Here is a 26,380-nt window from a genome sequence, read left to right as displayed (position 1 = left end):
GTGGGGGTGGGGTCAAGAGTCAAAACCTAAACCTATTAACATTGTGCTAATTCATGCTTTTTTTGGGGGTACTTAAGGTTGGTCAAGTGTAAAAGTGTTTCACAGCACTTTATAAGATGCCACTTCCATTTTCTCTGTTGAAAATGGGAACTAACTGAGAAGTGGCTACAGGCCATTCTACTTATACCACCATCTGTTCTGTGACATAATTTGCAATTGCGAATGGTGTTTAATGAAAATAAACTGTTGAAATTGTACTGAGCAGCCAAGACGAGGGACGCGTGTATCCTTTTCGAATTTCCTTTTACTGTTCTCAGGTCATCGCCGCATTTCCATCATCACCGGGACTATTGGTGGGATCTTTGGCTTGCACCCCCAAAATAAAAAAAACACACACACGCACGCACGCGCGCACACACACAAACACACACACACAGCACATGTCCAAAGCCAACAAAAACACCTGCTTGCTTCCCTGAGCTGCTGACAGAAAAAAAAATGCCTTCATCCCTTCCTCATAATGACTGTTGCCTTAGCAACTTGTTTATGTCAAGGCCACGCTTGCAACTCAAAACTACATATGCATGGTAGGTCTTAAATGAACCCAATGAACCCCGGTGGGGATCCTCCAATTGCATTTGCAGCACACAAGCACAACCGTTTTTGTTCATTTTTCAAATGAATCTAAAATGGTTCTAAATGTGTGTGTGTGTGTGTGGGGGGGGGGGGGGGGCATTTTGATTTTTTTACTTACCAACATGGAACATTCTACAGATCTACAGGTGCAATAATTAATTTAATAATTTAGTCGTTGTAGTCCTTAATTGAGTATTTCTGATAATGGGGTAATCAGCATTATTTCACTTGAATCAAAATTAAGCATTTGCTTTTAATTTGGAATACAGTATATTGCTCAACATTTTTGCTCATGTTCAAACCAGTCACTGAATCATAATTTGTTTGTGCATGTTCTGCACTGTCAATATCAAAGAATGTCATGTTTATTTTGGTATTGTTTTTTTCATAAAGGGATAGATCGACCAAATAGATTAATGTTAGTTTCAGCCCTACTATGATTTGTATTCTGTGCACACCAAAAACATTGTGTCAAGGGCTATGCAGCTGACGTGTCCCGCCCGTGGGACACAATAAGGCAAAACACTCAAGACAAAATCTCAGGCCAAGAAAAAAGGAGCAAAGACTCTCGCTTCCTCTAGCTAATGCTAACACTAAAGACACAAATGTGCAAACATCCTTTCACGGACAAGCCAATATGTTTGCTCTGTGGTAAAAACGTTAAAACTAAACACAAAAGTACGTGAACACCCTTTAATGGAAAACTAGATCCTGATTCCTTTAGCTAAAAGTGCTAACGAGCGCTGATGGAGAACATGGGCGAAAATGGTCAAGTAACAAAAGCGAATGGCAAAGCTAAAGATCCAAATGCAGTAAAACCATGGAGTACAAGTAGGGTTAAAAACTCAATGTTAGACCGAAAGACAGTTGCACATTAACCCGATTTGATGCTGAACAAGGGCTAATATTGTCATAGTTAATGGGGACAACCGTCAGTTTTTGAGCAGTTCCACACTTCGCTACAATACCTCGTGGCAATATGGGAAAAAATATTGTTTGTTCTATTTCAACAACATTTTACGAATATGCTCAAACGACTTTACCAAATATGTTCGAATGTCTTTTCAGTAGATTTAAACAACAAAGCACAGTCCAAAATGTTTACGCCATATTGGCATTTCACGCTCCTGCAAATACACGTGATGGCAAAAAGGAGACAAGATGGCTCCTTCCTATTGACAAAGTTCACACTTAAGACATGGACACGTCAACGGAACATGATGGCAAACACGAGCCAATATGGCTGCTTCTCTAGCTAACATTAAGGCTAACGTTAAAGCTAAAGTTAACGTTGAAGCGAACGTTAAAAACTAAGACATGTTAACACCGCATGATCGTGAACGCGAGCCAACATGTCCGCTTCACCCAGTTAACATTAAAGGTAAAGCTAGCTGCTTTCCTTAAGCTAAATGTTACAGCTAAAGCTAACGTTAAAGCTAAAGACACAGGCGTGTGATCTATGCGTACGAGGATAATAGAACAGGAGGTGTTTAAAAAAATGGTAGCAGGACAGTGGAGCATCACAATTAAAGGGGGAAAAAAACGGTTAAAGTGGAGGATGCTAAGTTGAACTATCAGGAGGCCACTTCTTTATTTTCTAGTGAATGTGCAGGGGCTGAGAATGCTGTAGGGTAGCGACACTGACCTTACTAAAGTGCTGATTGTTGTCAAACAAAGACACAAACAAGACGACGTGGAGGATTACGCGAGAACACGTGTTGTTCACGCGTGACCATCAGCTCGCTGGGTGTGGCAGAATAACATCCGAGCACCCACGCCAGCGTGTGCTTATTATGTTTCTCACTCGCTTTCCTATTGAATGTCTGATTCGCAAACCTCTCGAGCGACGCCAGTTTTTTCCCCTTTTTCTATATCCCTGGAAGTGTGAGCGAGGGATCCCCCGGTGGCCCTTTGGTGCGACCACACTCATGCGCCAGGAGGGTTGCGGTTGAGGGAGGGGGTTCGGGGGCTGAGGGACCCTCGCTCGGTTGAAGCTCAAGCAAACGGAGGATCAGGCAAAAAGGCGGGACGCACTGCTGTTACCGGGCGTTAAGACCGGTAGTCCTTTTTACTGTACGGCTTGTTGCCCAGGATGCTGTCCACCTCGTGTGTGATGGATGAGGATAGCTTGGGGAGAACCTGTAGAGGAAGATGGGAGGAAGAAGAGTTACTCCACCATCATGCGCGCCAGCAGATATGAGGATCCAAGCACAACAGAGCCCTCTAATCACTTCAGATTTTGAAGTGAGACAATATTATCCCCTTTGCTGATAGAGAAAGCACGCAAAACCACATGGAATCACCATGTGTGGACGGCAAGAAAACAAAAAGAACAAGGATGTGGGCACATTTTGTTGCAAAAGGTTGCGTACGCCGTTTTTCAAATGCTACAAGGGAACTGTGAGTAATCGTTTGATGTCAAGACGGCGCCGTAGTTGGCAGCCGAGTGCGAGAAGAGCTCTGCTTTTTTTCTTTCATTTTGCTACATGGTGTTTGTTATTCGTGTGGAGAGGTTGCAGACTGTTTTCAGTGTTTTGTCCACGACATTCATCGAAGGAGAAGAATCTGGGCTTGATGCTTGCGCCTTCTCGGGAGCACGCGTGTACAAGCACTGATTTTGATTGGCAGGAACGTCGGCGATACATGACTGTCGCCCGTTGACAGCCCCGGGGCGCTGGTGTTTTTTGTGCCCGTCGTGAGCAGCATTTTTCACAGCCCAGTTTTGCGCAGCGGAGATGTAGGCGCTGTTGGGACAGTCTGCGTTGGTGCGGTTGGATGAATGGCTGCTGGAGCCGAGGATGCAGAGAGAGGCGCGTCGGAATGGAGATCGGTGCTTGGAAGTGAAGCAGAAAAACCTGCTGATTACTGGCCTCATTTTAGTTCATAAAGGGGTAGAATTCTTAACATTAGTATGAAATTATTTTTCATGAAAACAAAACTTTTAGTCACTGAAAGCTGTCGAAATTTGACCGACTGATCAATTATTGCCTCATATCTCGGAATCTAACCGGGCAAGTTCAGACTCATTTTGCTAAGGCTGGGTCACATGTCAATATAAAAACAAGACTTACTGTATTTCCCCACACAGCAAAAAGCAAGAGCATAAAGAGAGCGTGTCTTTTTCAAGGAAAACTGCCGAGCCCTCTGGAAATGTGAGCGTAACATTTCAAAATGGGGACATGCTGCGTGTAAATGAGGAAGAGGATGTACCCCCTCACGACCGACTGGAAACACCCATCGGGTGCATCTTCTCAGCAGGGGAGGGTGGTGTCGTTAAGCCTCAACCCCTGTGGCAAGTCACGCGTTCCTGTGTTGACCTTATCAGGAGGCGGCAGTGGCGCTGCTACCCAGTGGTGGGGTAGCAGAGCATGCTGCAGAAAAGCATACCCAGAGGCTCATGTGTTCCCAGGAAAGAGGCTGCACCAGCCTCCTGAACATTCACACGCACACATTTTTTTCATCCAAGGCACACACACACACACACACACACACACATCATCATCCACCCCTAAAACTCACCTGAATGGCTCCGATGTTCTCCATCAGTTGGTCGGCGTTGGATGCCCCTAAAAGGACAGAGCTCACCCCCTCATTACGTAGACACCATGCTGCAGGAGACCAGTGGACAGTGATGACACCGCTGACAAACTGTACATGCAAACACCGTCACAAACAGCAACCTAGCGCTCGTTGCTAATCACGAGAGGTGGAATGGGCTATACACGGGTTTACGCAGAGATCGGTTTTCTTTTTTTTTGGTCATTGAATCCAACTTAAGATCTGTGGTCAACTTAATACATGTTCGAATGCCACGATGACTACAGTATTCAAATGTTTCATAATGGCCACGAAGCCTTGAAAGTAAATATGTCCTCCCTGGTCATTTTCATCTCATGTTGTGAGTTATTTTGCTGCATTTTAGTTACATTCAGGACAAGGTTTATTGCTTTCCGACATCATCATAAGTTCCATGTTCTCTGGTTGTTTCATTTGTGTTATCACTTCCACACACACAAAATCAGACATATTATGATACAAATGCTTTTTAAAGTCGAGTTGTGGAATATATGTTCTGCCATGCGCATATCGTCTCTTACGGGGCAGATAATTCACGTTGGCAAAAGCAAGCGTTTCCAACAAAATAACAACAAAAACACCATCTTGCTTGAGTCCCCAAACACTGCATCATTCAAGTTGGTACCATGCGTACCTTTCATATTACACCTATCATGTACTGTTGTGCACCACATCAACACAACTCCTCATCATGACCACGTTCTTTATTTTGAATCAGGGGAACCGTGGCAATCTTTTCCAATACTGAACAAAAGCTAACAACAGAAATGATGTCATCTTCCCAAACTCTTATTTCAACAGTGATGAATGACACGAAAAATGCAAGCAAGAGCTGATTTTGCAGTATGAAAAGCAGATATGAATCTGCATGCAAATTTACTGTACCCTCAGGGCTTACCAGTTCCTTCAGCACCAAAGCATTATAGCCAATTTAATTTGAGAAGCTATGCTTAGTCACATTTACACTACCTAATTATTTTCTCACTTTTCTCACATCTAGAACACATCTACACTTTCAATCTTAAAGCTCATGTGGAGTGAAAAGGACATTTTTAGTTCTAAGACAGGTGAAGTGTACAAAGCGAATCAATTTGCTCTCAAGCTATTTAAACACTTACGATTGGTTCGTAATTTGTCAAAATAACAGCAGGTAGAAACTAACCATCAATATCGATGTGTGAAAGCGCATGAAATTTACAATATTTGGACATGTACGGTTTCCCCCCCCCCGACGCGAACAACTATTTACTGAGCAGTCAGGACAGTTTGTATGACATCAGTCACAATACATTTGTTCCATGGTTATAAACTTGCTCCTCTCTTCCATCACGGGCACCTTTCACACACACAAAACACGAAGAGAAATCCAAAGAACATCAACATCCATCCATCCACATAAGAAAATATCCAGACTTTTTTTTTAAGCCCATATGTAGCTGTTAGCCAGAGACGCTCAGAATCTTTGAGGATAAAGGTGCAAAACTAAAATGGGGATTAAACATTTGTATTGATGGAGGAGGCCACTGAGTGTTGGAATTGAGGATGTGCAGCCCAAAGCAGTGGCAGGTGCAGGAAGTCATTGTTGTATAGTTTATATTTAATAGTAGAGTGTCACAGTGATGTATATGATCACCTGGAGGACATAAATCGCTGTGCGCTTCCCCGATAGGAGTGCTCGGAGGATTTATGGTAATTGGGAGAGACGAGAGCGTGCGTTAATGGGCCGTGAAAGCTAATCCATAAACGCCGTCTTCCTGCCAGCATGAAAAATCGACGCCGCGACAAGAGCGGAGAAGTCCATTGGTGACCAGTCGTGAAAAAGCTTTAACGGCTCTCGTAAGCGTGCCACGTGGTTTTGGCTTTTCATTGTTTTTTGTTTTCCTTTTTCAGTCTCACTTTCTTGCGGAATCAATATGGATCCACTGGTGGGATTTATGTTTGGCACGCCATCATGCTGCTGACTCCAGAAAACGCTAAATGCATGTTGAGACCAAGCAATACTGTGCGACTTTGCATATACTGTATATCTATGTATAAATGAACATATGCTGCAGAGGCACTGACATGCCCTATGTTGATAGTTACGACACTTCTAATGCATTTAAAGGAATGTTCAAGATCATTCATGAATAAAAAATAACAATCATAATAATAATAATAATTAAATTATGTGAAGGACAATTGTAAATAGTACTGCGATTTATCCATTTGTGTTCATATTGTATTTAATTGAAAGATGTTTGTTGCTTTTTTTTTTCTCTTTCTCCTTTCTTCTTTCTACATACATTCTTGCTGCTGGAGGCTGTAAATTTCCCCAGTGTGGGACGAATAAAGGATATCTTATCTTATCTTATATGTTACCGTAGATATCATATGTTAAAATATACATATCATGAGCTCCCTTGTGGGATTTAATGATAGATGAACTACTGATTTTTGGTCTTGTGATGATGACACCTCACTTGGCCTGAACAAGCATACAGAGACAAAAAAATAAAAATAAAAATACAAAGCCGACCTCGGCCCCTCGGAGCCAGAGGGGACGGACAGACAGACAGAAAGAGAGAGAGCAGCAGAATGCATCTGCGTACCGATGGCGAGTTGGGGCAGAGTGCAGCCCAGCCGCTCCGCGATCGCCTGCAGCTCTTTCAACTTCGCCTGCTGACGACGACCCTCCTCGCTCAAGATCTTGTCCTTCAACCACTGGTAACCCTGTCGAAAACACAGCACACCTGCTCAAAAACATCGCCCTGCTCACACCGCGGCTGCCTCGCCTCCCGTGTCACCAGGGCTTGTTTTTCAACACGTGACTCTGTCTCACCCTCCCTAAACCTCACTTGCTAACTTCGGTTGTTGTGTTGGGTTTTTTCAAACCCGCATCTTAGCTTCGAACCCGAACTCTTCTAACCACAAATATTAAAATATGTACCTAACTTGAACCTTACCCGATCTTTAAACGCTAATCCCGGTTCACTACTTGAAGCCAACACTTATTTTCATCTTGAATTTGCAACCTCAACCTCCAACACTACGCTTGACTCGAAAACCAAAGCTGATTCCCATTATTTCTAGCGTCAAAACGCAACACCGGAATCAAACCGTACTGCGAATGCCTTCAACTCAACCCAAACTTGACCCTAAGCCTCACGTGAAATTCTCAACCTGACTCAAAGGTTGAATGGAGGAACTCGTACGTATTCTTGTTGAAGATGTTTCACCTTTCATCCAAAAGGCTTACTCAGTCCTAAATTGAGTGTGAATTTAAACCAAAAGAAGCCCTTTGAATTCTAAATGTCTTTGACAAACAAGTTTACTTGTTTCAACTCAACTATTGCCTGAACCTGACTACTAAATAAATAACTTGACCCCCTTCTTGAAAACCCTGAGCCGGACTACTGATCCACATTCTAACTCTGATGTCAAAACCTAACAAGAAAATCTTGGGCTCATCTTGACTTAACTCTGTCAACTGTAAACCTTGTTTAGAACCTCGAACCTGACGGATGACCTCTAATCCTGGCGTGAAATGACTTCCAATCTTAACTCCAGCCCGGACCCCAACTTCCGACTCTTGTCGTCAAAGCCTTCCATGAATCTCAAACCAACTCCAACCAAAAACCCTTTTACATGCTCTTATCTACCAACCCTAATCCTTGAGACCTTGAAGGGAGGAAAAAAATGATCAACAACCAATGCAAAGAGACACAATTCAAATCAATACACCAACACAAACATTCACTTAGCCAAGCAAGGAAGACGCACATTCCACAAAGGAAATGAAACTGCACAACATCGAAATGCAGAGTGAGTGACAGTCACTGGGGAGAACATTGCCACAAAGGACGCACCGCTGCATTGTACTCATGTGACGAGACAATGAACGAACAAACTGCCATGGCCCAACAACAACATCCAGAGAACCACGCCAGGAGGTGGACACCAGCACAGTAAAACGGACGAGACGAACGTGACTACCTTCAGAGAGGCCCGAGAGTACGGGGGCACCCTTCCGTCATATTTCCCTGAGATGATCCCGCAGGCCAGCGGCGACCACGTCATGGCCCCCACACCTGCACGACAAGAGAACCTCATCATCGTGGCGAGACGCGGAACTTTTTGTCTTGACTCTTTGCCTTTACCTATTTTATGGAAAAGTTCAGGTAGCTGCACCTCCACCTTCTCTCGCTGAAACATGTGATACTCGGCCTGCTCGCAAATGGGAGGGATCTGATTGAATTGTCGTGCCACAGAATATGCTTCCTTCGAAGGGGGGTGGGGAGTGTGGGCGGGGGGACAACAACAACAAATAAACAAGATGAAGTCGGCTTCCACAAGCTTGCAGTCTTGAGCGTTATGAATCCCACCATGATCTCCATGGGGCTCCAGCGGGACGTCCCCCAGTACATGGACATGCCCTGATTTATCACATGGGTCATTGCTCGAACTGTTTCTGCACAGAAGAGACGTGGTGACATTAGCGTCTGTCAATCCCATACACAAATTCCAAATTTGATTCAACTCATTTTCATAAAACCGTCAAAACAATCCATTCAAGATTGGAAGGCTTGTGAACAATAGTCTTTAATCTCTAGGCTGTGTCAAATTTCCAACAAATCCCCCCTCTTTTAGGTGGTTTCTAAAGGTAGAAAAGAATTGCAAAACCTTACCAAAAAGTTGCAATATTAACCCTGGAGAACCCACGGAGTCAAATTTGGCCCCTAAAATTCTGCCATTCAAATCCCAAAAGGTCAGATTTGGCCCTAATCCTAAATTAGGATTAAAGCATTGAATATTTGAAAAAAAACAAATATATTTGGGGTTCAGTGAACATATAGCAGTCATTTAATGTATAATTCATCATTTTCCAAAGAAGAAAAAGGTTCTTGGGTTCTCCACGGTTAAAAAAAAGAGAATCATAAAACCTTCACGAAAAGGTTTTAATTCTTTCAAGGTCAATATAAAAAAAAAACAGAATTTTCTAGCATGCCTCCCCACCCAACAAGTGTGAAATTACACAGCCAAGTCTGTAGTTATTTGTTGATTTCTGAAAATTGATTTACTTCTTTGTTTGTCTAGGTCAGGGATCGGCAACCCTGCGGCTCCAGAGGCGCATGCGGCTCTTTAGCGCCGCACTAGCGGCTCGCTGGAGCTTTTTCAAAAATACTTGAAAATGGAAAAAGATGGGGGAGGGAAATATATATACACACACACACACACACATATATATATATATATATATATATATATATATATATATATATATATATATATATATATATATATATATATATATATATATATATATATATATATATAAAAAACATCCTTAACATTTTCCAATGCTTTAAAATGTGTTGAATAAATATTAAATGTCAACATTTCTGTCAACGAGGATTTGCCTCATAGCCTGCGACACACATTTCGATTAGCAGGACAGGAAAAAAAAACCCAAACCCCAGCATTTCATGCGCAATTCACTGAGGGTACTGGCAAAGAATGTGTTTTTTTGTTTATAACTGACAAAGACTAAGACACATGATTTTATGAAGTCCTATTTCTCTTATGCCATTGAACTTCACTGGTGATTTCTGACTCGAATCTTCACAGAGTCGTGGAAGTCTGGTGAAGCACCGAAGCGGAGGCAGACATGACGACCCCTGACTGAACTCATTACCAAAGAGAAACTCTTGACAGGAGCAGATGGAGAGAGAGCGACCATCTGAGCCCCCAAGCCGCCCTCACACATAAACAAGCATTCTGCACTTTGCTATTTCAAAAAGGTCTCCGGCCACGACAGCCTCAAGAGCAGCAAGATAACATGCCCCATCATAAAAATGGATCTTTTAACTTTTTGGACATGTTTGAGACCTACTCCACCAAAAGGAGTAATTGAGATTGTGATTTATAAGGTTCACTGAGAGAAAGTCTACTGGCCTTACCTTCCATCGGCGTGTTGGGGTCCGGTCTGTTTGCAAATACGACGTCAACGTAGTCTAACTGTAGTCGCTCCAGAGAAGCTTTTAAACCTGCAAAACAGAAGGAGTAACGCAGCTTGACACAAACAACTTGCTTTTGGCACAATGTTTTTTTTTTTTTTTTTAGCATTTCTTCTTGAGGAGAAACTAAGAGACAAACGTAAGTCAAATAGTTATGAAACTCAAATTGTTGCCGTCATTAAAAAAAACAAAACACCTTAATTAAATGTTCTATTTTGAAAAGCAATATGCCGACGATCTCAACTGATTAAACACAAGTGAAATCTACTTCAAAACAAAAAAATACAAATAAAAATATGAATTTATGCGCTAACTGAGCGTGGCTACTTGTCACAGTGTAATTTTACGCTACTGTGCCTTTTGTAACCTCAAAAAGCTTGTACCGTATTTTTCGGATTATACGTCGCTCCGGAATATAAATCACACCAGCCCAAAAATGCATAATTAAGAAGGACTAAACATATATAAGTCACATTTTTTGGGGAAATTTATTTGATAAAATCCAACACCAAAAACATGCATGTCATCTTGAAAGGCAATTTAAAATAAAAATAAAATAGAGAACAACAGGCTGAATAAGTGTACGGTATACTCATGACTGACATGCATGGTAATGTCAGCAACGATGTAACATATTAAGAGTTATTCAGATAACTCTAGCATAAAGAACAAGTTTACCAAACTATCAGTTTCACTCCAAATTACTAAATCCAATGAAATCTTCATCCTCTGTGTCACTTTTAAACAACTCCCCCAACTTGGGAGGTAGACGATGCGCCGCTTCCTCTTCTACGTCGCTTACGTCAGACTCATCGTCGATTGATCAACACAGGCCGAGAGCGCCCTCTTGTGGTTTAATGTGAAAATAACATGTGCAATTACATAATCATGTGTTAATAATTTCACACATAACTCGCTCCAGAGTATAAGTCGCACCCCACGCCAAACTGAACCCCCCCCCCCCCCCCCCCTGCGACTTATTGTCTGGAAAATACGGTACCTTATTCTGGGACCGTCCTCAACTGAGGAAACCCTGTATATTAGAAGTCAGCACTCACCTTCTATAATATGTTTCCGAGATAAACCTCTTTCAGTTTCGGCTCTGCACAGAGAGATACACAACCATGGTGTCATCCAGGATCACGAAATGTGATCCAACAGTGAAAGACAACAACGTGAATGAGACATTCCCCCACTATCAGGAGCATCGGTGACAAACTAAAGATGCTCTCTCAACTTACTTTCCTCCCCAAAAGATCTTTGTTGTGATCACAAGACTGGAGCGTCTGCAAAGCGGAGAATGAAAGCGCTTGTGTTACATCACCAAAGGTTACAGCCTGCTCCGCGCGAGTGGGCGATCGTTGAAGACGGACCAAAAGTCCCGCTCGGTTCTACCTCATCCTTTGAGTGTCACATGCACCCACAGTGCCGGAACTCAGCCAGCACACATGAATGAGAGGTGGAGGCGTGTATAAATTGACAAAGCTGTAGTGGAGCCAAGCCTAGGCGGACCAAATAGAAGACAGGGCCCTTGCAAGGCGGCTCTTTTTCAAAGGAGGCACGCGGCCGTGCCGACATGACACATTGGATCTTTCCTCGTCCTACCTTTTGGTTCCAGTTCACACTCTTCCCAATATGTGTGATCTTAGATGACAAGATCAGAGATAGGCTGGTGTGACGGAAATGAGAACAGGAAAAAAACAACAACATTGAAGTGCGTCTCCTACCTCCAGCCTTTCTTTTTTATGATGTTCCCCAGCACCACCTCAGCCCTGCCAGGCACACAAAGACAGCGCGATTCAATACTTAAGAAGATCTAAAAGTATCAGCTGTCGTTATCCCCAATAAAATGAAAATAATTTTCAAGGATGATAATGAAGGAGTATTTATTTATTATTGAAAGGGGTCATTTTTGTTCACACCTTTATCCAACTTCAACAAAACACAATTATTCATATTTAAATAGCTAGCCACTCTTGCAAAAAGAAAAAGTAGTGCCATCTGGTGGATAAAAGTCAACAACACAAAGAGAAATCGTTACATAAAGGCACTTTCAGTGGATTTTTGTGAGGGGGAACAAATTGTGGGTTTTTGTGCGTGTTTGTGTGTTTAACTTTGACATTTCAGGCGTATTTAATTAACACCAAATGACCACTAGTATTATATTTTTTTGTTTAATCAATATCATTCAGCTATTTTGCCTGCTGTTCATTCAACACGGTCAAATTGGCAAAACTCAATAGAAGAAAATTATCGATTAAATTTTGGCATGATTTCACCGGAAGTCAACTGGGAGAGGCTCCAGCAACTCCCCGCGACCCTGTTCAGGATAAGTGGTGTTGAAAATGGATGTTGACGTGACTTATGTGTGTCAAAGAGCCGCCAGCTTCCAGCTGTGCTGCGGAGCGCAAGCCGTTTCACTCATTAGCAGCCACATGGGTGCTGAAGGAGTGAAATTTTCAACATTCGGAGAGCACTCCAAATATGTCATTTGTGTGTGTGTGTGTGTGTGTGTGTGTGTGTGTGTGTGTGTGTGTGTGTGTGTGCACTCTCACTTCAAACAACAGTGTAGCACTTTCGGAAATGATTGAGATTTCTCTCATTTTTGTGGTATCACAAAAACCTGGCATTTAAATAGTGTGGACTTTTTATACCCACTGGATGTTAAGAACTCCAATAATCATTTGTGATAAGCTGAATTGGAGTCCAGCAGAAACTAAAAAGCGGAGGTTAGACTGTTGGGAATTGGACAAAAATGTGAAGGGGTTTTTCGCTTCTAGTTGGAAAAAAGGCACTGGCTACAAAATTCACTCAACCTTAGTACCTTGAGAAATCAGCTCAGTGAACATCAAGAAATTAGCCTTTTTGTAATAAAACGTTGTTTTACAGAGGTGAATTATTTTACACTCGACAATTCCCACCACTGTCATTCGTCTTGAGTACACTTGAGTATTTTTTGGAGTTTTACTGTCAACAGTGGCTAACTTATTTTTACACTTGTATGCCCGTTAAGAATGCAATTTTTTTTTAAGTGCTAGAACAGTTAATAATGTCTTAATGTATTTCCATGACTTTTTCGGGAAAAATGAGTTCAAAATTCAAACAAATCAGACGACCAGCATCCTACAGCAGCTTGTGTTGCACTTTTGCATTTTCACTGGAGTTAGACACTAATTGGATGCACTCGTGTAACAAGACACGCACACAGTCATCATATTCGCATTTGTTTCTTCATGACAATCGGAAGTAGCACAGCATTCGTGTCTTTACGTGCGGTGCCGTAGAGTGTTGTGGTAGTGGCTGTGAACAGAGACAATATGCTAGATGCTTCACTGTCACAACGCGCTAGCGCAAGCACAAATTGTGTGCGTGTGTGTGTGCGTGCAGGCAGAGACGCGCATGCCTCTGCTGGCACCCACGCGATGCAACCACGTGCTCCTTCCCTGAAATTGTTTATTTGTGGGGACCCAAAAACATGAGCTCATAATCTTTTTTCATCCCGCCATTAATTAGGTTTCCATTCACATGACATCTTATGACTTGCCAGAGAAAAACAGAGGGGAAAGAAAATGCCGTATCTATGAATTTATAATATGTTATTGCTTTCACACTTGTCTGCAATCACACTGCCAATTTGTGACTGGCTCCGCACACAATATCAGGCAAATTATGACGCATCTGAAGGTAATTAAAAAAAAGAAAAAAGAAAAAAAAGAGTGCCACATGGGCTTCCTGATAACGGCAGCCCCAGTGAGCTGAGCGAGCGAGTGTTTATTATTTATGTGATTATTTGTATTAATTCCCATTTTGGAGAAACACAACTCACGCTGTTATGCTATTTTCAGCCGTGCGAAAAAAATATGAAGACAACATCCAAAACCGCCGTTGAAATTACGGCATAACAAACACATGCCGCAAGTCAAAGCTCTTTTTCCACTCCGTCGTTGCCGCGCGCGCGTGTGTGTGTGTCATGTGTGCAACATAATCGCCTCCATGCGGCTTTCGCGAGTGGAAGCTGTCAGGATTAACACCTGTGCAACACCACATTCTCAGCTGTATGGCAGACATTTGCACGTGCCTCGCACAGAACGTGTCGTTGTGTTTTGGTGGTGTAAAAACGAGGGCTTGTTTTATGGGGGTTAACAATGACATGGCGCATGAAAACAAGACTTTCTTTCTGGACTCGAACAAGAAAGAATCTAAAAAAAAACACACATAAAGTGGTGGGGGAAACTCCATTTGGAAGAGTTAATCCTTCAGATTACATCAAAGCAGCCGAGTTACAACCAGATTAATCCACAAGAGGGAAAACAAGGGGTCGATATTAAATTGAGATTACGGCTTTTTAATCATAACACTGTAACAAAAACGGTGCAAAAATGGAGGTCACCTCCAAGTCTTTGATCATTTCTAAACCCCATTGTGTTCTCCTAAAAACAGTTGACAACAACAGTGGGACTTTATTTGTAGTCTCGTACTGCGGGATAAACAAACCAACTTGCATTTATGTCAACTGACTTTCGCTTTCTGCACTTTTTGCTTCCTTTCTCTAAGCCTCTGCAGCTGCGCCTCTCATGTGTTTGTATTGACACAGGGGACTACTCCATCATGGAGAGTTACAGGAGGGGGCTGGGGGGGGGGAACCCAACAGCATGGTAAGAAGATCCTACTCGGGTGAATCACTGAGATCATGGCCGCTTTTCGACCGGGCTGTATTATGGCCTCGCCGACTGAATCAGTCACGTGGCGGCGGCTTTAGAAAAGAGGCAAAGGCGCACACTCACTTCCCCGCAGCGTAGACCTCGGCCGTGTCAAACAGATTGATGCCATTTTCATACGCCAGAGTCATCAGCTGCTCTGCCATCTGTTGAGAAAGCAAAAGGGGCAAGGAAAGCCAGAGAGGGAGCAGAGGGATGAAAGATCACCGACGCCACAAACACTAACAAGCGTCCTTCGTTTGACACGTAAACGAAGGCCCTCACCTCATCCGTAATTTGCCCGCCGAACGTCACCCATGTTCCTGTACAGAGAGTAACAGAGCAAGGAAGCAGAAAGTGAACCCTTTTCGTGCACACTGTAACCTGATATCATGATAAGATGTCCACTGTAGTAATCGCTGTGCCTGAAAGGGTTAAGCAGACAAGGCACACCAATATTTGGGTCGAATGTCAACATTTCCCCCTTCCGAGTCAGCACAAGATCATCCTGGGCGATGATCTGGTGGAGAGGGGTTTGTTCAGAGTTACTTTTTCCCCACTCTCTTTTCAAGTCAGGGTAACAATCCTAACTGCTGAACCTGTTCAATAGTTACGATTACAAATCCTTATCTGTGCAGTCAAATCAGTGCCGCGGACTCCGCGATCATAACGTGAACCAATTTAACAAGTGGTTGAGATCTGTACGCGCGTACTGTGCGCTCGTAACGGGCGGACATGATTTTGTGATATGACCTAATTTTGAGTTCAGCATTTGGCAACCGCTGAATTCAACAAATCGAGGTTATGTTGCGTTTGAAACAGTCGAAGCGGAATAAGGCTGCAATGTATGAATACTCTTTAAAAAAAAAAAACCTCATACAAAGACGTAAGAACATACAAACAAGACTTGATCCTCAATGCTAGTAACGGTGATGCAGATGTGCTAACCACGATGAGGTATGATGGAAATCATCATTTTTGCAATCCAATGATGAAATATCATGAATATGTGCAAAGTGTCTACATATGTGGTTTGGACATTTGCTTTGATAACTGATTAACTTCTGACATCATAATATTCGTTCAAAATGATTCGTTTTAAGCAGGCTCAGTACTCCTTATGAAGAAATTGCATTATTTCAGCCCATTTCTATCCCCTTGAGTCCTTTTTACATCTTGCCACTGGAGTTCTCCAAATAATAACCATCTTTTGTAGCCACTTGATGAGAAGGGACTCCGAGTTCCCGCCATAACTCGGTTGCACAATGCATCCAGGTCACGGCAACCGCTCTCTCGCAAGTTTGGCTCTTACCTAATCCAAGGCAGGACACGCGCAGACCCGACTTGCCGAGGTTTCTGTCAAGACACAACACAGAGCGCTGATGTTAATGCTGCACTAAGATTACAATAATGGATTCTTTTGCCAATCCGGTGCATTTGAGTTCAAAGCCTCGATTATGAAACGTAGCAGTCGGCCTACTGTGATGGGCCGTTCTTAGATTGCGGTCGCAGAAGTCCAGGCACGGATCGGAAGGCAAATTTGACACACCGCAAAATTCACTCATCTGGTTGGCTCGGCGAAACATTCATGTGGAAGCTTGGCGAGCTCCCCGGAGCTAAAGTACTCTCGTGACAACGACAGCTTCGTGCCTCCTTACACGCATGTGCTTTACAAGGTTACGTTTGCGAGTCAGCGCAATACAATATCACCAATGAAGGGTGATTTGAGGCATCGTTTCAATCGATAAGACCCGAGACATGATCAAACAATGACGTGTGCTGCCTCTGGTCAGCCTTTTCCTCAAAGCTAAGCAGTCAAAAGTGGGGCGGGGGTTGGGGGGGGATGACAAAATTTCGTCGGGGATGATGTAACATGTGCAGGAGTCGAAAGAAATGATTGTGGGGGAGGAAAGCTACTACTGTATATCTTTTGGAACAGAGCTTGTGTGGAAATACAGCAGTGGCGAAACAGTAGTAGAATTGGGAGACAGACCACAATGCTTTGGAGAGTTTTATCAAGCCATGGTAAGATGGCAGAAGGAAATAAAAGCAAAGAGCTGCGATGAACGGTCCTTTGCTCCCTCATGCCGGTGAGGGCCGAGCCAAAAATTCAGCGTCGTGTTTATTTCCACCAGTAGGGGGCACAACACAAGACATCGGGTCAAGCGCTGACCTTGTTATTGTAGTGTTGTGAGCTAAGTCGTAAGCAATCCAGGAACATTATTTTTTGTAAATAAATTGTAAATTTCCCCATTGTGGGATGAATAAAGGATATCTTATCTTAACATGTTCATTGTGTATGTGCTGCGAGGAATGCCACGTCAAGGCGCGCATACTGTATGGCGCGACGTGGCACGCCCTTGAATTGAAAAATGTTCGACCCGAGAGTGACGTTGCAATGACATCAGAAGACGTGTATATCCAATTGGACAAAGGTTGACAGAGTGATTTCAGAGTGCCAAACGGAAATAGACCAACCAGGTGAAAAGGCCTCAAGGCTCAATGTTACTTCCTGGTAGGCTGTTTCTACGCAAGCACAGCCAAACATGGGCAAGCTTTCACTGGGGAATTGTCGTCCTTGTGAGCTGCCTCAAGAAAAGCTGGATGTTGGGAGGATAGGTCGGCAACACTCTTGCTGGATGACTTGTTTCAACCAGGAAAAAGATATATTCAGCACTTCCAGAGCAGCATGTATGAGCGCGGCGGCAAGCTTGCAGGCAAAAGCAAAGAAAGGAGATGGACTTTCTCCATGACTAATCAGCATTTCTGGCCAGTATAATGGGTTTTATTTAAAGTGTTTATGTCTTTGTCATGTTCGTCAATAAATCTCAATGTGCGAACTGCTCCAAATGATATTTTGAAGTAGAGGTTTAGAGTTATTTGGAAGAAGATAAAGGGCCTAAATAGGGCGGCCGAGTGGACCAAGTGGTTAGCACGTCGACTTCACAGTGCAGAGGTACCGGGTTCAATTCCAGCTCCGGCCTCCCTGTGTGGAGTTTGCATGTTCTCCGCGGGCCTACGTGGGTTTTCTCCGGGTACTCCGGTTTCCTCCCACATTCCAAAAATATGCATGGCAGGCTGATTGAACACGCGAAATTGTCCCTAAGTGTGAGTGTTTGTTTGTTTGTTTATTGAACATAAAACATATACAGTAATAGTTTGACAGAAAATAAGGTAGATAAAAAAGTAAAAAGAAAGAAATCAGTCTTCATTCAACACAGTTATTATGTTCAAGGGATTAGGATGAAGTAAAAAACTTATCTAGTCCTACACCGTTATGCATTTATATCTACTAAATCATTTTTATATCAATCAGAAAAGAAAAAAGTAAGAAGAAGTCTCCATTAAGGCTCATACTTTACCCTTAACCGTGATATTTTTACAACTTGGTTTGTATCGGGATTATATACATCCACACCCTGGCACTCTTGTGTCAATTTTCTCTTGTATTCATAATGGATATTTCAATACCTTTCTCTATTTATCAACTTAGTTCTGATTTATCATTAGATTTATATTATATTAAGTGTGAGCGTGGATGGTTGTTCATCTCTGTATGTCTTGCGATTGGCTGGCAACCGGTTCAGGGTGTCCCCCGCCAACTGCCCAAAGATGGCTGGGATAGGCTCCAGCACCCCCTGCGACTCTTGTGAGGACAAAGCGAGTGGGAAAATGAATGAATGAAAAATTAAAGGCCTAAATATGTTTCTTGCTTTCATAATGCCACACATTGTTGCATTATGTTTTAGTGTATTATTTAGTAAAACTGCCACATTATAACGCAACTCTTGAGGAATGCATTGGGTCTCTTCAGTCTCTACTGAAGGCTCAGGTCAACTGCTTCAACAAATCCAGAAATGCAATATGCATACTGTGGATTTTCCATTGCCTCCACAAAAAAAAAGTATAAAATTCCTGCTTGGTTATCTTATCTGACGACGTCACATTTAGTAGCTGACAGGGTTAATCCAAAGATGAGGGACAAAAGCATCCGGGGGGGACGGCGAACCTTTGTGCTGCACGCAGTGACAAGGTTAATACGATCCCCTCTGGCAAAGCGTGGCTAATCTTTAATTAGCTTCCTTTTATTTCAATGTGGAACACCCCCCCACCCCCCCGAGGATGGTGCACTCAAAATCAAAGTGAACCGGGGCCGTAATTGTTTTTGCAGCATGTTTGAGATTATGGACTGGGATGTTTGTTTATTGTTTCAGATAGTTTATTCATTAAACTTCAGTGTGTTAAGAAAGCTTTAGTGGAGTGTTTGTTATATTGACCGTATTTATTATGTTTCTGTTGCTTCATTGCTTTCTGTTTTCTGTCAGTATAAACACAGCCATATTGGATTTCTGCCACTTGAAGATGCACAAAGACATCAACGTTAATTGGCATGAAATCGCAAATTGGGCACTTGGACAATGTAAATCCAGCCTGAAGGATCGTTTCCGAGCCTTGACAAAGCAATATTAAAAATCCAGCCTTTTCAAGCACCCACTTGTCAGAGTATGACACTTGTCAGACAAAACCAGGCTTGTTCCTTTGTCAGCGCATCATCATATTCGATAATTGTGTTGGGCAACTTTGAAAAGACCCTCCGGTGTAGCCCTCACGCCAGCAGAACAGGGTTCAGGGTCATGTTGAGCCTCAGCAGAAAAGAATCACAACAGTAAGGTTTTCGCGCCTCTTCAATAAAGAAGCAGACAAGCCTGGCCGGTAAAAAGGACACCGACAGCACTGAGGAGAAAAGCCAGTGATCAGGAAATGGACTGTTCAGGAAGCATGACGACTTGCTGACAAACCACAAGGGTCTCCTGTAATTACTTTGACCACCCTCAGGTGACAAACAGCATCCCAGAGGAGATTCAGGGCCGCCGCAGCAGCAAAATGGACACTGTGTAGTGTACTATGATGAAGCGTCACCTATTGGTGGTTCAGCAATCACACGGTCAAACATTTTATTCTGTCGAATCTAAAAACTATTCGCAGGAAGACCCTATTCGCAGCTATTGACATATCATTGTGCCCAAAACACCCCCGCTCCTTCGAAGGCACTCGATTAGCAGCTAGTGGTAGCCACGCTAGCTTGACAGTGGACAGCAGCATCGTGGGAGATTCCAGGCCAGCGAATGTTCACCCCACATGCGTTTATTTTTATCATTTCAAATTGCGCATGTTCAAAAATGACAAGCATCTAAAGTCAGGAGAGATGACAGGACAGATTGATGAATGAGCAAACAAAGCCATAGGGTGGAACGTGTTTTGAGATTTTCACAGGAGCACAGCTATTAATACAGCCTCGGACGTGGCGTCAACACAACAACGCAGAATGCCAGCAGCTCTTGTGCTGGTGTCGGGCACTTCTTCCTCCATTTCAGTTTACGTAATACAAAACAATTCAATTCAGCTGGTATAAAGGAACACATGGAGTTCATGGGAGGGGGGAGGGGGGATCTGACCCTGGATTTATTTCGATTAATTATAGTAATAAAATTACAGCAGCCTATCTTAGCGGGAGCTAACTACATTCTACCGGTAGTTTATCAAGGTACTGGTCAAAACGTAGTTGAACAACATTATGGTGAAGGCCTCTATCCTTTCTCTCGGCCCCATGACGGTGCAACACCAGGGCTAGCGCGTGCTACACCCCTGTCAGAAATCTGTCTCGCCCCTCTTCAGCCCCCCAAACCCCCTGCAATTTATTTTTTTATGTTTAAAATCATGAAAAAGTTCGCCAGCAGCCAGGAGTGTTTGTTCTGCAGCTGCACCCCGTGTCTGTTTGTGAGGGGAGTGAGGGTCGGAGTAAGCCCTTCAGTTAATCGTGTGTTAGTTTAGACTTACCCGTGGTACATGTTGATACAGTACACATTCAAATGTAATTGTATAAAGTACATTCGGCCGTATTGATAAAATGTACCGGTAGACTAAAAGTTAAAAACATGATAGCAAAAAAAAAACAAAAAAAGCCAAATGCAAATCCCTATACTGCAGACATTAAAATAAAACCATAAAAATGACGAATAGTCAATGACTACTTTTACCGTAATTTTCAAGCGCGTTGGTATAATGTAGGCTGAATGCAATTTTTTTTTTTTTTTTTTTACAATTCCGCAGGTGCAAGTCAATACCCAGTCGCTTTATGGGGGGAATGGGGGGGAATGCTGTTTTTAACATTGAGCCGAAATTTCAACGTTCTTTGCAAATACGAGTTAGCCAGTCATACTCCACATTGGCAGTTGCGCGTCGTACTGTTATTGAATAAATGAGAGAACCTCTCAAGAAAGTGAAGCAGTGAAAATTGATTGTTTTTTTTTTTTCTTTCTCGTAATACTAATGGGAGAAACAGTTTGCCTCCTTATTGGCTCTGGAACAGAAGCGTTAATAAATACTGAGGCTATTTGTAGTGCGTTTAAGAAAACAATCAACACATGCACGTGCGGCGATTAAACAGTGAGGCAAAGAATGAACAGCTGTCTCGGTTTGCCATTTCATTCGCTGCTACTCGTTTCAGTCACATGCAGGCATCCTCGTGTCAGTTGTGGTCATTTATTTACTCATCTGCTAAAGTGTGTGTGTGGGGGGGTCTGGGGGGAGGTATTCCACTGAACAAAATTTTTGAAATAATGATAAACAATACATGTTAAGCGAAACTTTTTTGATCATTCAAATTGGGCAGGACTGCTAACGCTCTGCTCTGATGTATTGAATTTAGAAGATATTTATTCTATCTTGTGTTGCAGGATCTTATATGTCCGTATGTGTATGATCAAGTGATCTGAAGTCCTAACACTCCCTGTTTTTGTTCTTGACACGCTTTATGTACTTTGGTGCTGCTGTTGTTGTCGAGCAACCTCCAACTGGGCCCCAAAGCGGCTCCTAAAGCCGCAGCGACCCGGGTACCTGCAGACCCAGTTGTCAGCTGTAGACTGGGAACTGTTCGTAGCTCGAAGGCACGCCCAGGCACACCGCTTGGAGGTCGTTCCCGAGTTGGGCTGGTGCTGCTGTTTTGGTTAGCGGGGATGTTCAAATGGACTCAGATGTGAACGTTTTATTGTCTGTTTTGGCTCATGCAAGGGTGCAAAAAAAAATAAATGAAGTGCCTATTCGGGGAAAGGAATTTATTTTCTTCAGCGTTTGAAAGACAACAGTGGGGTCCATGATTTGAGGAAACTAGAGTGAAATAAAAAGATTCCGTGCTGATCATACTCTTACAAGAACGAAACCATGTATGTAAAACTCGTTTACACACAACTATGTCATTTCACATGCCCAGAGCAAACAGATGGTGAAGAGTGCGTTGCGCACATTTTAAGATGGGGGGAGCGGGGGGGGGGGCTTGAAATGAGCACCGTGGATGGAAGAGTCAGGGCCTATTTTCATCAGCGTGGCCTGATCGTTCAGCAGTGGGAGTGCAGGCGGAAAGCCTCGATGACGTGGAAAAATGTCCCAGCATGCACCCGCACTCATCATGCCCAAAAATCACACACCCACAAGCTTTTCGTCGCCACCACGCTGCCTTTGTGTAAGCAGTCATTCTCAGCAACAGAAGATAATAATAGAGTAGCACCTTCAATTTTTTTCAGCTGTTAGGTTACTAAGAGGTGTGATTTTTTTTTTGTTGTTGTTATAAAGTGCTGGCATACGGCACGTGACACTATCAGCTCTGTACTTATGATTCACTGGCAACTTGGTCCTGTTTACATAGCAGGTACATTCTGGTATATTCTGGTATAGCAGGTATATTCTGAAAACAATCACTTTCAGCCAAATGATCAATTGACGTATGTATTCCAAAAGCACAGGGCCTACATGAAAAGTGGACTGAAGAAGAAATGTGAACACAGAAGCTCACAAATCTGAGCCACGCGTGCAAACCATGAGCCCCGTTTTACATTTCACTCAAAATGTACTGCTTCAAACTCCTATAAATGCATGAAGCCATGTTACACACTCAAAAACGGCAAAGTTGCGGCAACAATGACAGAACATTTGTCGCGTGTGCCGCTCAAGATAATGAGCCTCAGAACGTGTCTGCAGTCAAGTGTTGACAGTAACCGGTGGAGACGTTTTCTCTCGTAACTATAATTGTCATTAAACACTGCGTGCGCAAATAGGCTTTTGGATGACAAGCGCATTTGAGCGCTGATTCTCAACAAGTGGGTCAGTGGCTCATTGTGGCCTTATTTGTGCCATTCGGATATTTAATTCGACTCTACTTCTGGTTCCTTTGTAATGTCCTCAAAAATGCATGCATGCAGCTGTCTATATCTAAAATAAGATTTGCCTTGTCTGATGGGAGGCGGTACAGTGGCCAAGTGGTTGGCATGTCAAGCATGCAGTCAAGAGAGTCTGGATTGGAATCTCGGTTTAGGCTTTCTTGTATGGAGTTTGCAATGTTCATGGCGTGCTTGGTGATGTTTTTTTTTCCCCCCTGATACGCCAGCTTCCGCGTGCATGTCAAAAACACGCTTGGTGGGTTCAATGACTCCAAATTCTCCTCCTTTGTCCAATTTGAATGGCTGCATGTGCCTTGCGACTGCCTCATGAACAGTCCAGGGAGGATTGCTGGATGGCTTGACGTGTATGTTGAGAATAGTGACTGAGTGGAAAAATGTGCATTGCGTGGTTTCCCGACAAAGACACCCCCCTCTAAAATCCTGCTCTGATGGGATCATTCTGTTCTAAATGTGCCCTTCAGCACCACTCTAAATGAGTTGCGTGTATGCATTCGCATATGCAGCAAGTGAGATGCAAGAGCTAAGAGTCTAATTTAAATGCCCCCTGTAGCTAAAAAGGAATATTGTGTTTTGATGGAAAATATTCAGGTCTGCCTCAGGTTTTATTCAAATATTTTCAGCAGCAGTGGGAAGTACAAATACTTTCTTACGCCACTAAAGTAGCTTTTTTAAGTATCTATACATGTACAGTATATTTGTTTTTCAGTACATTTGTTTACTTTTACTCCCTACATTTGAAAACAGAAATCAGGGGTTATGTAAAACTATTTGACAATGTAAAAAAAAAAAAAATTATAATCAACTGCGGTTGAGATCTTGGTTGAGTTAAAAAAAAACACGAGCAGTGACATAGATGAATGTGAAGCAGGTGCTGTTGCCACCTCTCGACTTGTTCGAGAGATGCTCTTGTACAAGTATGTCATGTTTTCAAAAAGGTTTGACAGACTAGGACAGGAGTTGAGAGCGTTGCGTCAAATCACAGCAGCATCACGTGAAGGCCTGGCCAATTTCACAGGCATTTTTCCATCACCTTGGCAGGACTGCTTTCCATACGCGAATCATAAAGCTTTTGTGTGCATTATTAATTTAGCCCGGACTTGAAGGCACCTATTTAGTTCCGCAGGAGAAATGCGGTCCGGACATCAACAAGAGCCAGAGTCACGTTACTAAATGCTTCTGTCTATGGGGAGAAGCTACGTCGCCTTGGAGCCTGAGTAAGAAGACATTCAGGTTGATATTTTCCCTCGTCAACCCTGCAGGGGACGTCCTTTTGCGAGCCAGCCTGCGCTCTCGCCCATAAATGCAGCCTAATAGTCACGACCAGGCCGCTCGAGGCTGCCATGCTGAAGAAGCCACGGAGAGGACCTTATGCAAATCAGGCACATTTGAATGTCACACAGCTATTATACCGTTTGGATTAGTGTGCAAAAGTGTACGGTGAACCACCACTATTCTTTGGGACCGAGCCGTGCCAGAAATAGCAAAAACCCGCCAGTAACCGACGTCCGTCCAAAAAGGTCTGTTGAGTCTTTCCCATGATGCCACAAGTACCAGTGTAAAGTTGTTTACATGATGAATGCATTTTCCGAAAGTCTGGAAACACCAAATTGCATGGAAAGAATTTCCCATGGAAAATAACGTGAATCCGAATAATCCTTTACAGACAGAATATGAAACATTATTTTCATGATAAATAAATAGAGTTTTACAGCACTCTAACCCTAAGCAAACAGTGTAAAATAAATATAAATGACTAATAAAGTGCATAAAAACAGCACTTTTTCCTTGATTGAAGATTCTTGATGGCTTATGGAAAACGTGGAGGTGGGAGCAGGCGGAAGCTATTTTGGGACTTTGCTATGCTTCTTGAATTCTATCAAGTTTCTCACACTCTTTTTCGAATGGCAAACACTTGGATCTGTCTGTCACAGGGGTCCACGGGAACCGCCGCTACCAACTTTTTGACTCGGCATAGGATTTGGTCGCATCCTTTTTTTCGGATGGTACGGCGTGACCGTATTTGTTAATGTATTGTATAGTTGTCTTATTGGTCGCACTGTAGATGATGTCAAGATTGTTTGTTTGCAACAAGCAGCGGATGACAAAACAGGTCAATTATTTTAGATAACTTTAAAAGAAAAAAACTTTAAAAAAAAAAGAAATAATAGCCTGGCATAGCGGAGATCTACACAACTTCAAATGTGTTTTATTTGTATTAGTTCAACAGAATACTCGTAGGACACTAATTGGAATACTTCAGATAATATTAAAAATACATTTGTAAAAATCTGAAACATTTTCGAACAATTCAACAAGGAAACTATATCACGTTTTACACACAATGTCTATTTATGTGGAGGATTTGACAAATGGCCACCAAAAAATGTGTTGTTCATTGTTTAAGTCTTTGGCCAGCATGCCATCTTTAACATATTTAACGTTTGACATCCCAACCACCAGGGTTGCGTATAAAGCCATTCAAGTATAACGGCATTCGTAACGCCGTTAATTTCCTGCTTTATTCGATATTCATGCAGCTTTGTCAGTGCCAGTTTAGAGCTATCGAAAACTTGGGTGCATTTCACACAATAGATAAAAACTTTTTTTTTAATCGTAACCTAAGAGACTAGATGGATCATTGATTGTAATGAAGTAAAAAGAGCAAAGGGATGTCACCCACAACATTCTACTTCATATGTCAACTTTTGTAGATTAACAGAAAACCCACATTTACATTTTTGTAGCCATCAATGTTTATTGCATTGAGGAACCTTTTTTTCTGAGTTTAAAATGTTGTACTGTATTTGAATGCTCCGAGAGTCTCGCCGAACACCCGAGATGTCAATGTTCAATATAATGTTCCTGTTATGACCCTATCCGTTTGAACCACAAAGGTTGAGTTGAGTGAATTACAATTCGACAGTACAAATACTCAATAACAAGCATCAGCCTGTTACATAGCACAAGTGATCAGCCCACAACACACACAAGAAATCGTGTTTTAAATTAGTCATAGCTTGACAGTTGGCGACCAGACCATCCACATGTATATCATTTTTAAAAAATATAATAGTATCAATAATTCAACATGAAACACAAGATGACAAGCGTGCAGTCTCCGATGCCAAAATGCGTAGCGGGTCATGAGCGTCTCAGTCAATGGGAGGATAGCTCAAAGGGAATTCGTTTATGTGGCAAAGTACACATCCAGAATGGGATACTTATAGATTTATTTTTATAC

The 26,380-nt window shown here is 42.6% G+C and overlaps 1 protein-coding gene across 9 annotated transcripts in view; it reads right to left on the bottom strand.

Annotated features, from left to right (window-relative positions):
* Nucleotides 1-2,208: 2,208 nt before the first annotated feature.
* kcnab2a (potassium voltage-gated channel subfamily A regulatory beta subunit 2a) overlaps nt 2,209-26,380 on the bottom strand; it is a 68,350-nt gene continuing 44,178 nt past the window's right edge. For all 9 annotated transcript variants that reach the window (XM_052075719.1, XM_052075724.1, XM_052075720.1 and 6 more), the window contains 13 exons: nt 16,218-16,261; nt 15,191-15,228; nt 14,993-15,072; nt 11,936-11,980; nt 11,450-11,494; nt 11,267-11,310; nt 10,152-10,238; nt 8,577-8,662; nt 8,352-8,472; nt 8,188-8,282; nt 6,804-6,924; nt 4,156-4,244; nt 2,209-2,775 (listed from right to left, as the gene is read on the bottom strand). In XM_052075719.1, the coding sequence (XP_051931679.1) occupies nt 2,686-2,775; nt 4,156-4,244; nt 6,804-6,924; nt 8,188-8,282; nt 8,352-8,472; nt 8,577-8,662; nt 10,152-10,238; nt 11,267-11,310; nt 11,450-11,494; nt 11,936-11,980; nt 14,993-15,072; nt 15,191-15,228; nt 16,218-16,261 (985 nt within the window). In that variant the 3' untranslated portion in view covers nt 2,209-2,685. The remainder of the gene's footprint in view (nt 2,776-4,155; nt 4,245-6,803; nt 6,925-8,187; nt 8,283-8,351; nt 8,473-8,576; nt 8,663-10,151; nt 10,239-11,266; nt 11,311-11,449; nt 11,495-11,935; nt 11,981-14,992; nt 15,073-15,190; nt 15,229-16,217; nt 16,262-26,380) is intronic.

The sequence above is a fragment of the Hippocampus zosterae genome, chromosome 9 (genome assembly GCF_025434085.1).
Source record: "Hippocampus zosterae strain Florida chromosome 9, ASM2543408v3, whole genome shotgun sequence".
NCBI classification, from domain to species: domain Eukaryota; kingdom Metazoa; phylum Chordata; class Actinopteri; order Syngnathiformes; family Syngnathidae; genus Hippocampus; species Hippocampus zosterae.
This window is presented reverse-complemented; position numbering and strand designations above follow the sequence as displayed.